This window comes from Sciurus carolinensis, chromosome 2 (assembly GCF_902686445.1).
Source record: "Sciurus carolinensis chromosome 2, mSciCar1.2, whole genome shotgun sequence".
In the NCBI taxonomy this organism is placed as follows: domain Eukaryota; kingdom Metazoa; phylum Chordata; class Mammalia; order Rodentia; family Sciuridae; genus Sciurus; species Sciurus carolinensis.
Genome location: NC_062214.1, coordinates 101,187,087 through 101,202,420, shown reverse-complemented (window position 1 = coordinate 101,202,420; position 15,334 = coordinate 101,187,087). Strand labels below are relative to the sequence as shown.

General features: G+C 32.6%; 1 protein-coding gene across 8 annotated transcripts in view; it reads right to left on the bottom strand.

Moving 5' to 3' along the window:
- Atosa (atos homolog A) overlaps positions 1-15,334 on the bottom strand; it is an 85,316-nt gene that overhangs the window by 56,428 nt on the left and 13,554 nt on the right. The window contains exon 1 of one of the 8 annotated variants that reach the window (XR_007106891.1): positions 7,258-8,686. The exons of 6 other annotated variants lie outside the window; for them this stretch is intronic. Coding sequence is in view for 1 of the 2 variants with exons in the window: in XM_047538089.1 (XP_047394045.1) it covers positions 7,258-7,294 (37 nt within the window). In the remaining variant the exon portion in view is untranslated. Of the gene's footprint in view, positions 1-7,257; positions 8,687-15,334 lie in introns of those variants that run through there. One more of the 8 variants, XM_047538089.1, reaches the window with a different exon arrangement.

Sequence of the window (15,334 nt, the reverse complement as noted above, 5' to 3'; positions counted from 1 at the left end):
CATCAAGTTTCTGAATATATGTACTAAATTTATTCAAAATTAGATTTTTTTGTTGCTCTTGTTGAAAGGGGTTTTCATTACATTTTCTAATATGATTTCTACTCTTAAAGGAAAAAAAATTTAACTATCACTTCATCATATTCTATAGATTTAAAAAATCATCTATGAAACAGATGATCTCTATTTGAGCTTATAAGCATAATCCTTCATTAGGTCGTAATCAATTTCAACCCACTACTATCTTCCATAGCTTTTGCAGTTTTGTTTTGTTTTGTTTTGTTTGTTTGAGAAGAGTTCATTAGATTATATACATTTCCCTCCTAAAACTTAGCACAAATCATTATTTAAAGCTCCATGAAAACAAGACCAACTGCTTTACCACGGCTTAGCATATAGTGCTTTGCATGAACAGGCATTCCAAGGAATGTTCAATGTTTCATTATTTTCTTATTTTCGGCCTATTTCTAGCTTAAATGATAAAAGCTTGCTGTTGCCATTTCCAAATAATTATTACTTTATTTTTCTTTTGGATTTAATATTTTAATTGTCAAATGTTTTACCATCTTCTCAATGTAATTATGGAGCAAGGAAACATTTGTTTTAAAATGGTTAAGCTGCAACTGGCAATTATTCAAGGAATCTCTAGCATGAGAGCAAAATTTAAATTATAAAAAAATAAAGGGAAAGAGCACTTTGAGTTTTTCTTTCCGTTTTGATTATTGGAATTTCTAGACCACAACAGTTTTTAAGGGATTATAGATCCAACACATTATAGCAAACTACTAAATGATTATGTAAGAAGTTGAGGGCAAACAGAAGTTCTAAAAGAAAACTAAATCTACATAATTTGAAAGCCTCACTAGAAGTTTGGAGTAGAAAGAGAGAAGTGTTTGGTATTTATGTGTCCAAAACTATCAATAAAATTAACCTCTTCTGTAAAAAGCAATGTGAGAACAAGCCATTGTTACTACCTTCAAGCAGAGTCAGTCTTACAAGGTAAGACATAAATAAGTTTAATTTACATTGATGCAATAAATGAAATAGGGGTAGATCAAGGTGCTATGGTAATTGGAGGAACTGAATCCTGGACATCAGGGAAAGCTGGTATTTAAAATGTTTCAGAAATAGAACTAGTCAATGTTACTGAGGAAATTTACTAGTATCCTTTTGTTTTGTCTCCTTAAAGTTGAGGCTCAGAATTAGGCTTTTAGTCATGCATCACAGATGCATGGGCACAAACTTAGAGCCCCACAGATTTTATTCATTGCCTTCTCACCTACACTAACCCTATTAATTTCATTTCTCTGTATACAATGTAAAATGTCAGAAGTCATCATTGTTTCAGGGAATCCCTCAAGTAGAAAATATTGTCCTTTTCACTATCCTTTGAAGGAATATTCCTGATTATATAATGCTATCACTCCAAGTTCCATGTAGAAAGAATTCTGGGACAGTGAGTTAAGAAAACATTGTCACAGAAGGAAACAAAGTCCTGTCTCTCAAAACCACAAGTTCTAGATTTAGTTCAGAAGAATTCTCTGTGCTAAAAAGGCAACAATCTACTATTCTAGTGCTGTTTTGTTTTGTTCCAGTTTACTAGTTCCAGATAACTGGAACATAGTTTTCCAAAATTATCCTTAAATTTAACCTAATTTAGTCTTACTTTTTTCTCTCCTGGGAATATGGTTACAATGTAGGCTGGTACCAAAAAAAATACACTGTCCTTTCAAACTCTTTCCTTCTACCACATGCATGAACCCTACTTCTAAGTACTCTCAACATTCATATTTTCCACTGTGTGTTTGTATGTGTGAAACCTAAACCTCCTGGAGAAACAGAAAGATGGAAGACAGAGATGTTTTTAATTAAGAGTTGAGAAACGAGCCCATACAGTAAGATTAGCTCAGCTTGATTCTTTTAAACAAAGATGGAACTAGGTAACATTCATAAATGTGGACCTGCCATTTCTAGTGCAGGATGATTTCTGGAAGAGATTTTACGTGGCAGCCTTATGGCCAAAAGGTGTCATTTAGGTTTCCTCTAATCTCAGTGTACAACTCAGAGAACTGAGCAAGGCATTTCAGGTTGGTCCTTTGTACTAGGTTCTTTGTCAGAGGCCTATCCAGAATATAGACTTCAGTGCAGGAATACTGAGTACTTATAGGACAAACCCATCGGCAAGAGTACTAATTTATGGAGTGCTTACTGGCACATTTTACCGTTTCCTCTGAAGCTAAAAAACAGTGCCCCCGTTCACTATGTACCACTGATTGAATACATAGTCTGTTTTAAGCCTCATATTTTAAATGTTTGTAGACTCTAAAATGAAATTATATTTAATAAAATTTCTTAACAATGGAAAATAGTAAGTCTCTGGATATTTTCCACAAAATTATGTTCGTACATATACAGATACCTTTTTTTTCTCTCCTAGCAGGGGGATTGACAGTTTTCAGCATATTCTCAAATATGTCAGAATGAAACAATGGCATAGAACAAATCATTCTTTCCTTATGTGGATATTTTTGAGATAAGTAATTTAGGGTAAGTATGCATTGACCAAAACAAATAAACCAATACAACACAGTCAGGTAAAATCAAGACACTTTTTATTCCTAAAAAGGGTTCCTCTCCCATTTTGTCTATTGCAAAGTAGTATCTGGGCCCAATGGAGAAATGTACTGATGAACTCCCTGAAAGTGATAAAATGGAGTGTACTTAGAAAATATTGTTTTTTCTTTTTATGTTTGCTAGTTCTCTAATTCTCAGTAAGCCAAATCGTATCCTTTAGTAAATTAGAGGGCTAAATTATGTTTACAGAAGAATCAAAAACTCCTAGCACTAGATAAAAACATGAAAACCAAGATGGAACTCAGATTAAATATTTCCCCCTAAATAACACAGAATTAATCACAGCTCATAGCAGTGAAAATACTGTGGTTAGTTGAAATTTTGTGTACTTCTGAAAATGATAAATAAAGGGTCATTTTCTGAAAAATCTGGCTTTGAAGTTTGAGTTTTCAAAATTTAGCTCTACCCCACCTGATTTTTAGTCCATAATTTTTTATGTTCCAAGACTGTTACACTAATCATATTTATGATGATATTTAACTTATGACTCCTAGGCAGTGGGTTTGTCATTAAGATGGATGGCAATTACAGGGTCATCTCTAGCTTGATCCTAGTAAGGAATTCAAAACAAAACTCAGAAACAAGTTACTTCCCAGTTAAAAAAAAAAAGAAAAGAAAAGAAAAAGAAAAAGAAAGAAAGAAAAGAAAAAGAAATCCTAGGGAATTTAGCACCTTTGTTAATTGCAAATTTAGCAATCAATCAGCTCAGCATTTGGGGAGTTAGGAAGCACATACACAACAATAACAAAATCAAACACCAAACAAAAGTTTCTTTTATTTTCTCTTCTCATCTCACTCATTCTTTATTTCCTTAACACTATTTACTATTATCTTCATATATTTAGTCATGTACATCCTCATCAGCCCTGACTTCTATGCCTCAATACCCATATTTTCATGGTTTTCTAGATCATAAAGTATTTTAGAAAATTGAGAAACAGTATCTGTAAATGTGAAGCTCTAGAGGAAAGTATGAAATACTATACTTAAAATTCTCATAATAATGAGGAAAGTCACTATGTTCAGACTTTTAGTTATAGAATAATTTTAAAGGAAAGTCTATTATAATAAAATCTCACATTTTATTGTTAACACTAGCTCATTAATCTAAGTAGTTTTCATACATTCTTTCATTTTAATCCCATAATCGCCTCAAATCTCATTATACTGATGAGGAAACTAAGGCTCAAACAGCTGAAAGCACTCCCAATAACTCATAGCTAAATAATAAATCATATAGGCAAGTCACTCAAATTTTGATCCTCAACAAAACACCTTCAAAATATTAAGAAAAAAGATCAACTTAAATTTTAATGCCACATATTTAGCAATACAAATTATAGAACAGGGATATACATAACTGGCTAGTTTTCCTCTCGTTTACTAGATGACAGGAAGCTTACAGCAAAATCTGAGGCCTAACTCTATAGAAGCTTAATCCTGATATTTCTTATATCCAAGCATGATTACTTCCTATAATTTACAACATTACCATCCCTGTACTTATCAGAAAACTTCTCATTCAATTCCTCTGAGGTTCAGAGGTCTTTGAATGAATAAAATTGAGGAGACAAGTAAAGAAAGAAAAGAAGATAATTTTAGTTTCTCAATTAAGTCTTCATGTGATCACTTTTATAATGAAGACTCATAACAAAGGATTATACAATCAGATTCAAGTAATATCACAAACAACTTTATTTCTATAACTCAAGTCTTGAAATTAGATAGTGATATATGAAGATTTAAAAAAAGATGCTATATCCTTGCAAAAGCAAAAAAGTTTATGCAATAGCCCCACTAATGTGAAAATGCCAATAGCCAAGCACAGTGGCACACACCCACAGTACCAGTTAGTTGGGAGGCTGAGGCAGGAGAATCACTTCTTCCCAGAGAGCTCAAAGCAAGGCTGGACAACAAAGTGAGACCCCCAATTTAAAAAACAAAAAATAAAAAAAGAAAGAAAAGTCTAACATAAAGTTGTTAAGATCAAACTTCTCTGCCCAGTTGACTATGAAAATAAATCTTTCTTGAATTCAGGAGTCTATGAAAAAAGTAATTGAATTTCTGTAAGTCAAAGAAGCATCATGCCATGTAGCACTTATAGCATACCTATAAATACTTATAGAATCAAACATTTATAATACCTGAAGTAGTAATGATTTTTAAAATCTTCCATAGAAGACCTAGATCTCTTTCCATCCTGTGGTTTTAAAATTATATAATTTAAGGATTAGAAATGAAAGAGTATATTTATATATTATAGGGTTATATATGTATATACAGCTCATCAATTTCATAATAAAAACCAATATTTTAAAAATCAGTTATAGCAATCACTGAATCTGATAAATACTAGCATTTCTATTTGCTTTTATCAGCCAAAACAGCCAAAATAAAAATTACTATATTCAAGAATTGAAGTATTTTATCACAAATACAAAAAAAAGTCCAATTTATAGATCTGACATAGAAAAAAGATAATGAAAAATCATACTGTCAAATAATTTCAAACAACTGAAATATGCTAGCAATGCTACTGTAACTGACCAGATTATAAACTTTAATTACCCTGAGATTTTAATACTCAACAGGAACTTGCACATCTGCAGTATACAAAACAATTTAGGTGGTGGGCCCATAAATGTAGTCTAGGATTCTGCCAAAAATATTCCTTTTAAATATAATGGTAAAGACTTTGTGTGATATAACAGTACATTCAACTTTCTTAACAATTTCATATTTCTCCATCTTTTGCAGTATATGAATGAAAGTAGCTTGCATTTTAAAAAGTACTATTAATTCTTACAAATAAACCAAAAGGAAAAAGGTAGCAAACTAATTTACGTAAAAATTCGGCTTTTGTGATTCTATAATTAGAAAGTAAAATTAGTAATCAATGAGAATGAGCTCAAAAATGAAAATGATCTAGACTGACCCCATAGTGGTTAGAGTCATATTTAATCAACTTGGGTCTTCTTTTCATCCCTCTACCTCTCCCTCTCTATCTTCCATCATGTCCTCACTCTGTACAAGCATAGTTCCTCTTTGAAATGAATTTTTTATAATATGGAGGCCAACAAGTTCAAAGAATAAAATTTTATTTTGTTACAATTTTTATTATAATTTCTATCAAGTTCAAATTTATTAAGCTACACCTAACAAACTGGAAAAACTAAAGAAACGTCAGTCAAAGTTCAACACATATGTAGGCCCATATAAAATACTTTGTTAATGTTTAAAGACAACTTATTTTGTAAACTGGCACCAATAAAATTTTAAGTCATTTTAGCTTAATACAAATATGTATGTATTGTTAAAAACAAGCAGTAAAGGGCATATATGCAAGTATATATTTTGAGTTGTTTCCAAAGAAAGGTAATAGTTCTTTTCACTTATTAAAAATGCTAACATTGATAAAACTTTGATAGATATTTTTTAAAACAACAAAACCAATCCTATTCCAATATGTGGCATTATAGAGAAACAATAAAACTTTAATATTAATTTTGAACTAACTTACTCATCAGACACACTTCGAGTGAATTTAAAAGAAACCATTTAGACAACCATGTGAAACTGAATAAGAAAACTGATTATTAGCTCAACACTGTTCATAAAAATGGGCATTATGCTAATTAGTCTGCTCTGCTTTAGTTTAAAAGAATCATTAGCTAAATCAGTTACATAAATTCTTATTTCACAGTATTTGAGAAATGCAAAACAATCCTTTCTCTAAAATACTTTAAAACTTTCATTTAATCTGTTATACAAATCAGTTTTTCCAGATTCCATATAAATTGCAACTTGTATTCTGTTCCAATTATTACAAATATTGAATAAGTGTGGTTTAAATTAATAAAATTTTACTGTATTTTCAGTATTAACTCAGACTTGGAATTATTGCATGTAGGAGGCCCACTTTAATTTTTTAAAGTACTATCTTAACCATTTGTGGTATATTTCCCATGAAAATCCTTTACTCTTCAATTTTCTAGATGGTCATTTAATAGGCACTACTCTGAATTTGCTGTTAAATTATATTACTGTCTTTTATCTGAACTACACAGAAGTAGCCAAGAGATCAAGCTACTAAGAATCTACACAATTCGAGGGAGCATCTTTACAAATGCTTTAAAAAAAGACAACATAACAATTATTTTATATTAAAAATCTCACTAATCTAAATTCTGATGATCTGTCAAATTCAGAAATAATTAATCCAATTAATAGATAACTTATTTTAAATACATTTTTAACAGTTTTTATTTTAAAAACATCTTCTGCCCCCACATATAGTTAATACTTCTGGTAACTCATATTCCCTTCCCAGTATTCTTATTTCTATCGCATTTTTTCCCCATTAAAGTGAGCATACTATATTTGGCTTCTTTTCTTCCAACTCATTGTTCAGATTAGCATTTTAATAATCTTTAAGCAATGCTGTTCAAAGAAAACAGGCTCTTTGAAAGCTAAAGAAAAATTTCCTAAATTCGATGTTTCAAAGTGAGATATTTTCCAAGGCTTAATTTATTACAAATCCATGCAAAGCAAGCACCATAACGGGTAAACAGCTACAGAAAATTGGAAGCTTAAAAATAAAACGGTTAAAAACACTTCATTACACACCTTCTCTGTGCTGCCCTTTGTTTCCACTGAAAACCATACTGGAATCTTTGTATAAAAGAAGTTGCCTTCTGGCTGTCAATAGCTATACTGTCAGTAACTGAAGGATCCAGATGTCTGCAGCGGTTAAAACAAATGTTCAGCGTTGGGCGCTGATTCCACTTCCCTCCCTGTAGGGTTTTTCACAAAGGCAGCAGAGTAAAAGCGCACATAGCAACAGCACTCACAGCTGATTGGACGGAGCCTGTGCTCAACCTTCCCTGCTTGCTAGGTCCACTACAGCTTCCTGTCTACTTGGCAGCACTGTCATGTTTTCTTTGCTCCTCTTACGAACTCAGCTGTGTTTAGGCAACTTGAAAGGAAAGAACAGTAGACTGATAATAATGTCCAAGTGTATTCTAGCATGAGCTCCTGAAACATGTACTTCTAGTTGTTTTTAAAAGGACAGAGAAATGCATAAGCTGAAAATTTATTTCGGTTAGTGTTTCACATTAAACTGAGGACAAAGTCAGGGTGGTAAAGGGAATTAATTTATTATTTTACATTTCAAGTAAATTAGGCTCTCAATCAAATGAAATCCTTTGAAATGTGGAAATAGAGAAATTTACAACAATCGTAATGAAGTATCAACCTTCACCTAGAACTATGAATTATTCTACAAGAAACTTCACAAATTCCTAGAAAAGCACAACCAGATATTTAAAATGGGATAGGGCCGGAAGTACTCTCTCCTCAAAAACAAGCAGTAACTTTTAGAAGTCAAGAAAAACAAAACAGGTTAACAGACGGATTAGAAACAGATTAAAAAAAAAAAAAATCAGTTACTTGGCAAACTCTGAAAATCCAAGACTTAACGAGGTATTTGCAGTAAATGTCTCATTACACAAAACAATGACATTTAGCTAAAATTCATTTACTTTATCTCCAAATTACCTGGAGATATGAAGGTATAGATTCTTTGTTTCATATTTCAAGTACTGGGTTTTAGCATACCAGTCCTTACTATCTTCAACTTTAACAAAAAATTTACAAAGTTGTTTGGAAGAGTCAATGCAGGTAGTAGATGAATAGATATGAAGGATCAGAAAAATTTCTCATTTCAGAAATATTTCCCCAGAACATTACATCAACCTGAATAGTATGTTTCAAAATTTTAAAGCAATGGAAATTTTTATTTTCAGTCTTGTAATAAATTGTATTATCAGTGGTAGCGTTAGAATTTCAGGAGAGGTTTACAGGGATAGGCTCAGGCTGAAGCAGATGCATGCTCTTTATCATTTAGATCTTTGTTTATCTGGAGTGTCTTGAGTGGGAAGAAGTGCAGGATGGTGGAAATGCTGGCTATTAACGTACCTCATGAGCACCATGCGGCTATTTTTAAATGAGAGGTCACAAACAGCACCGCAGTTTCACAACCGTCCCAGAATTCACAAGATACTACCCCTGAAGAAGTTTCCAGGATTCCTGGGGTGCTGCAGTACACAAGTAAACATAACCTGGGAAGATCAATCTCACTAATCATTTAAGGAAAGATAGCTATCATAGCGAGGAGATCTCCTAACTCCCTGAGAAACAATGAGAAGGAATGTATGTTCGGGAACACAGTAAGTCCCCTGGGATAGACAATTCAGAGAAAGAATGGTATGGTGAACAAGGGTTTGGAAGTTAGGCCAAACTGGGTTCAAAACATAACCTGCCATGACTAACAGTGAGATCGCATATAATATACTAACACATTCTAAGCTTCAGTATCTTCATCTGTAAACTTTCCCTGATCCAAAAGTAGTCTCAGGTGACCTGTACTTTTTTCTTAGCTGAGGCAGGAGGATTGCAAATTCAAGGCCAGCCACTGCAACTTCATGAGCTCCTGTCTCAAAATAAAATTAAAAAAGAGCTGGAGATGTAGCTCAGTGGTAGAGTGACCCTGGGTTCAATCATTAGTACCAATAAACAAAATAAAACAACAACAACAAAGGAATATTCTTCCTAAGCAGAATCACATGTATTCATAGGTTGTTCTGCAATATTTCCTCTCAGTTATAATTCTAAAAATTCTTAATAAAGGCTAATGATATCATTGATCTGTTGATATAAACTATTAACATCATAAAGAGAACTTACAGAAAAAAATTACATAGTTGGAATATGTAATTATAAATGAATAGAATGTACTTCAAGAGCTGTGCTACCTACCTTAAAAAAATAAAATTCAAATGAGAATTGTATTTAGTGAAATGCTTCCTTTGAGCTGCAGTTTTCCAACAAATTTCAGAATGGTATTTTATATATTTCTGAAAAAGACTTACTTTTCCCTGATTTTTTTAAATCTGGGTAAACAAATATAATGGATTATCTGTAAAAATAATGGCACATTATCTACTTTGTAATCTTGAAAGTCTACAAGGCTAAGAATCTGAATAACAGGAAATTCTAAACAAGTGCTAGACTTTGCTATCAATTCTCAACCATAATCACAATAACCCCTCTTTTCCCTAAAACCCATCTAATATTTTCTTCAACTGGTCCAGTTGAAGAAATATATTACCCTAATGTAAAGAAAAAGGAAAGAAAATCTTCCATAAAAGTTTTTCAAACTATGTATTCCAAATATAAAATGGAAAAACTTCAAAAAACAACTATTTGAGATCACCTCTGCTTTCTGATAGTAGTAATAATTGGGAACCATCTATTAATAGTAAGATATTTTAGATATAATAGTGCCATCTTTGATATGCTCTAAACAAAAACGTTGCTCATAGAAAAATAACCTTTCAAAATAATGATTAAATAACTCCTACATATATTAAATAGCTACTACATATACAAATATATTAAATAGCCACTAGATCCTGACCAGGTATGATGCTAATCCTTTGCACAGCCAAATCCTCTGACCTTCATGTAGTTGTTATCCCCACACGAGGAAAACTGGTTTGCTACTTGACCAAGTAACCAGAACACAGTGGGTCAGCACCAGGATTCAAATTCAGATCCTCCTGAATCTCACGTATACTTTTCTTTTTTTGGTACTGAGGTACTTGGCTTAACCACTGAGCAACATCCCCAGCCCTTTTTATTTTTTATTTGAAACAGGGCTCTGCTAGTTGCTTAAGGCCTCCCTAAGTTGCTGAGGCTGGCTCTGAACTTGCAATCCTCCTGCCTCACCCTCCCAAGCCACTGGAATTACAGGCATGTATCACCGTGCCTGATAACGTGTGCCCTTAACCACTACTATACTTCCCTTAACAATTCTTCCCTTACATACATTACCATAAGACAAATAGGGTATCACACAAAAATAGGGTTTAATGTAGAAATCTCACATTCACATTGTTTATCTATTTCATTTAATAACCATCACTATAGTCTTATTACACATCAAACTATCATTGCACATACTAATAACTGAACTTGACTGCTAACAGGGAGCCTGGCTGTAGCTGTTGTGTGATCCTGAGGACAATAATAAAAAATACAATTTGTAAAACTTCACTGTATGAACAAAGATCACTTACTTAATCCAGAGAAAGTAAAAGGAAGTAGCAAAGGGCATTGATCCAGGAATCACAGATTTGAATTCTGCCCTAAACTCTATCTCTAACCAACTCTGTGATCTTAAGCACTTCTTTGAAATTTTTCATTCCATTTGCTTATATATCAGTATGCTATAAGGGTCAAACAGGAATAAAATAAAATTGTTTTGAAAGCGGCAAATGTGATATACAAATAGAACATATTCATCCCTGATAGTCTTCTGAGAGGTTAAGGGGAAGGTCTAGATGTGGCAGTATAAAAAACATGGTCATACAAAATCCAACCTCTTTATTGGAAAGATCCTTTAAAGTAGCAAAATATAATGAAGAAGAACAGGTAGTCTAGGTATTCAAACTGTTTTATCGAATTATTTAATCTATCTGAGCCTATTTTAGACTCTGATCATCTATTGATCAGATCCTATAATCACACTCATACCCAGGCACTCTGACAAATAGAGGACATATTAATAGTAGCCCATGTTAATAAAAATGGGAAAAGAGGGGAATGTAGGGAAGGATGGATAGGAAAGATAGTAGAACAAATCAGATATAACATACCATCAGCAAAACTACACATTATGTACAACCACAAGAATGGGATCATAATTAGAATAAGTTATGCTTGGGGCTGGGGTTGTAACTCAGTGGTAGAGCACTTGCCTAGCATCTATGAGGCACTGGGTTCTTCCCTCAGCACCACATAAAAACAAGTAAATAAAATAAAGGTATTGTGTCTGTCTACAACTAAAAATATGTTAAAAAAGAAAAAGTTATGCTCCATGTATGTATGTCAAAATACACTCAATTGTCACATATATCTAAAAAGAGAAAAAAAACAATGGGGATGACATAAATCTTGACTAACAAAGTTTTCTATAACATTGCTATTTTTAAAGAGTTCCTTAAATACTCTCACATTTAACAGCTCAATAACTAATTTGCAAGAGAGACTATACAATAGCTACAATTTAATGCTGTTAACAGTTGTGGAAAATAGGGAAAATTATGACTTAATAAAATTAAAGTTTTTACTAAAAAAACAAAGTGTCATTCTGTTAGGTCAGTACAGGGATAAATTAAGCCACATGTTGCATTAATTTTTACCCTCATGGAGATTCCTAGCAATCATATTTGCTGAGATGATTACCCCGTCATTTGTTTTCATTAAGATATAGTACAAATAAGCCAAGTGACCAAAAAGCAACCCTGAAATACTGGGTTTTTAAGAGTCAAAACACATCCTTAAAATTAATATATTAAAAAGTATCTAAGATACTTAATTAGCATCCTCATCTTTCAAAAGATTTTGGATTATGATGACCTAGATTAGTTCCAGGAGCAGCGCCTTCAGAGCCTTGTTTACAAAATCTAAGATCTTGGAGAGAAGAAAATGTTCTAGCCTGTTTTTTTGGCATCATTCATACTACATTGTTTAAAATGAGCTAGAACAAGGGTTATTTATAATCTAAGCTACTGAACACTTTGTCTAATAATATCTTGTATGCATTTTGGTCAGATTTAATAAGCATCAAAATCAGGTATAAGAATTCTTTTTTAAAAATACTTTTTAGTTGTAGATAGACACAATATCTTTATTTATTTTTATGTGGTGCTGAGGATTGAACCCAGTGCCTTGCATGTGGGAGGCAAGTGCTCTACCACTGAGATACAGCCCCAACCCAAGAATTCCTTTTTAATACCCTAAAATATTTAGTCTTTGTAAATTCATATTATAATTATTATATAAAATGTGTGTCAAGGTACACATGGATTCACTTTCTTTAAAGACATGTTTTGGGCTGTTGTTAATGTCCTATTATTATAGTATAAAGACTGTTATGTTCATTTTAATCTTAAAAATCTAGAACCAGTTATGAATTTTTCATTCTGATAAACTGACATTTTATTAAAATTTTTTATGAAGATGATCAATCCCATACTTACTTGTTCTTTTGACATTGTAACTTTGTGAAATAATATTTTGAAGATGAAGAAACTGAATCACAGAAATCAAAGCAGCTAGGTAAATTACCATCACCTACCTCAGATATAATTTCAAATCCTATGTTTTCCCACAGCTACCTATCACTGATATATGTCAATATATTAATAGAGGCAGATAACAGAAATCTGGCAGAGTGAACAGTTACATACACTTAGTCAACATCATGGTAGCTTTAAGAATTCAATTATTTACAAAAAAAAAAATTCAATTATTAAATGCCCAAAGTTTTAATACTATTTGCTGGCATTTTTTTTTTTTTTTTTTTTTTTTTTTTTTTTTGCTAATTTGAGACTCTTTCATTGAAGCTTGTTTCCAAGTGATATGACTAAACTCCTCTGGCTAATCATAATTCCTTAAAATTCTAAGATGTCTAAAACTGAGCTATTTTTCCTGTGAATAAGATTCACTATTTTCAGGGACATAATCTCAACTCCCTAATTATTCAGGAGGCAGGAATTTTTCCTTACACAAATGCCAGAATAAGCCTTTTAAACAAAGTGGCAATTTCAGCCAATAAGGTACTTGTAATTTGAATAATCAATATTTCTAATATCTTAGACTATGCAGGTTTTAGCTACCAACCTAGAGGGAAAATATCAGTTAGATCTCATAAACTGAGTACCTCAATTGAAGCCTACCCTTACAGGGAATAAATAAATTTCCATTCTCATCTAAAAAACAAAACGTCCAACATGTACTCCTGTTCCCATATTCAAGCCAAAAATAATTGAGACTACTACAAATACAAAGGGGAGAGTAGAGTTTAAGGATTCTGAAGGCCATCTGATAACTCTCTTCCTCTGGGTCAGTTCCTCTACCCTCTACCTCAGTTCCTGATTTGTCTGTTGACTCAGGAAGAAAGTCAGGGCTTTTTTTTTTTTTTTTCTTTCACCTGCTACAAAGTTCCTGAGAGCAGAGGCCATGTTAGTTCTTGATCATTACTGTATTTCCAGCACATATGTGCCAGGGACTCAATGAATATTTGTTTCACAGAAGACAGGGAGAAGGGTCTAAGTATCTAAAGTTTTACTATATCTAACGATAAATTATAAAACTGTTAAGTCATATTCAACCAATGTAACTATATAATCCCCAATTTAAACATTTATGTAGAACTATTCATAAAAATTCAGATTATTTTGGATACATTTTGTTAAGATATTTGCATTCAGTAAAACATTTTAATTCTATATTCAACTTTAATATTTTTAATTAGTACATTATAATTATACATAATAGTGGGAGGCATTTGTTACATATTTGTACACTCACATAACAATTTGGTCAATTTTGTTCTCCAGTATGTTCCCTTTACCGCTCCTCCTCCCTCTCCTGGTCCTCGTCCTCTATTCTACTGGTTTCCCTTCTGTTTTCATGAGATCCTTCCCCCACTTTCTTTTTCCTTCTAGCTTCCACATATGTGAGAAAATACATGGCCCTTGACTTTCTAAGTCTGGCTTATTTTGTTTAACCTAACAGTAAAGCATTTTATAAATTGAACATTGCTAAAACAAAATGGGAATTTTTATGCTCTGTGCTAAACCAAAACACACGTTCCATGTTGTCAATCCCTTGATTTTGTACAAGGATCCAAATAAATTATAAAATATTAGCTACAATATTCTATACAACACAGCTAGGGCATACTGTTCATATTTAAGCTATCTAATGTACAGAATGGAACACAAGTTAATGAAAGACGAGATTTGAGTGCACTAGCAGATCAACAAAATGATTAATAGCATGACCATAAAATTTATTGTACAAAGAATGACATATTTAGGGCAAAAGAAGATGATTATCAAATAGGACTGGACATGGGGACAACAGGCTGTATAGCAGGACCATTCCAGGTAGCACTGAATCCATACCACCCCCTAAGACAGTATGGAACTTAATATAGTTAGAGATAAAAGTTAAATCAACTACTATAATTTTTGTGAACTTATTTTGTGAAACCATTAGTTTGAATATAAAATTTGTAATATCTTAGAACTTATCTGAAATATCTAACAGAATGTGCCATTTTTTAAAAATGTCCTTTGAACAAATGATATCATATGCAACTTACTATATCCTAGCTTATTGTCTGAAGGGAGGGGAAAGTAAGTCCTTACCCACAAGGCACTGGCAGTTACTAAACAAGCAATTGGCACTTATATGCTTTTTTAAACATTTTATAAAAGCCAATTCTGTGCAAAGCACTGTGACACATATGAGGGGTACAGCAAGGAAAAAATCAGAGTATTTCCCTTCCCCTGTAGAACAAATATTTGAGGGAAAGTGACAGTAGAAAATGAGGAAATGAAGAAAGTAAAAAATTGTGTGTGGTATGTGCCTGGTCTTCTTTCAGTACCTAGAGCATACCAGCCTCTAAATTCAGGACCTTTGCACATAATACCCTGTTGGCCTGTAACTCTTTACACAGCAGGCTTTCTTTTTCTCTGCTCATTTTCTCAGATAGAACCATTCTAAACAAAGAGGGTTTCTCCTTATTTTCAGTCCTTCTTAGCCTTTGTAGGTTTCCTTCAGAGCACTT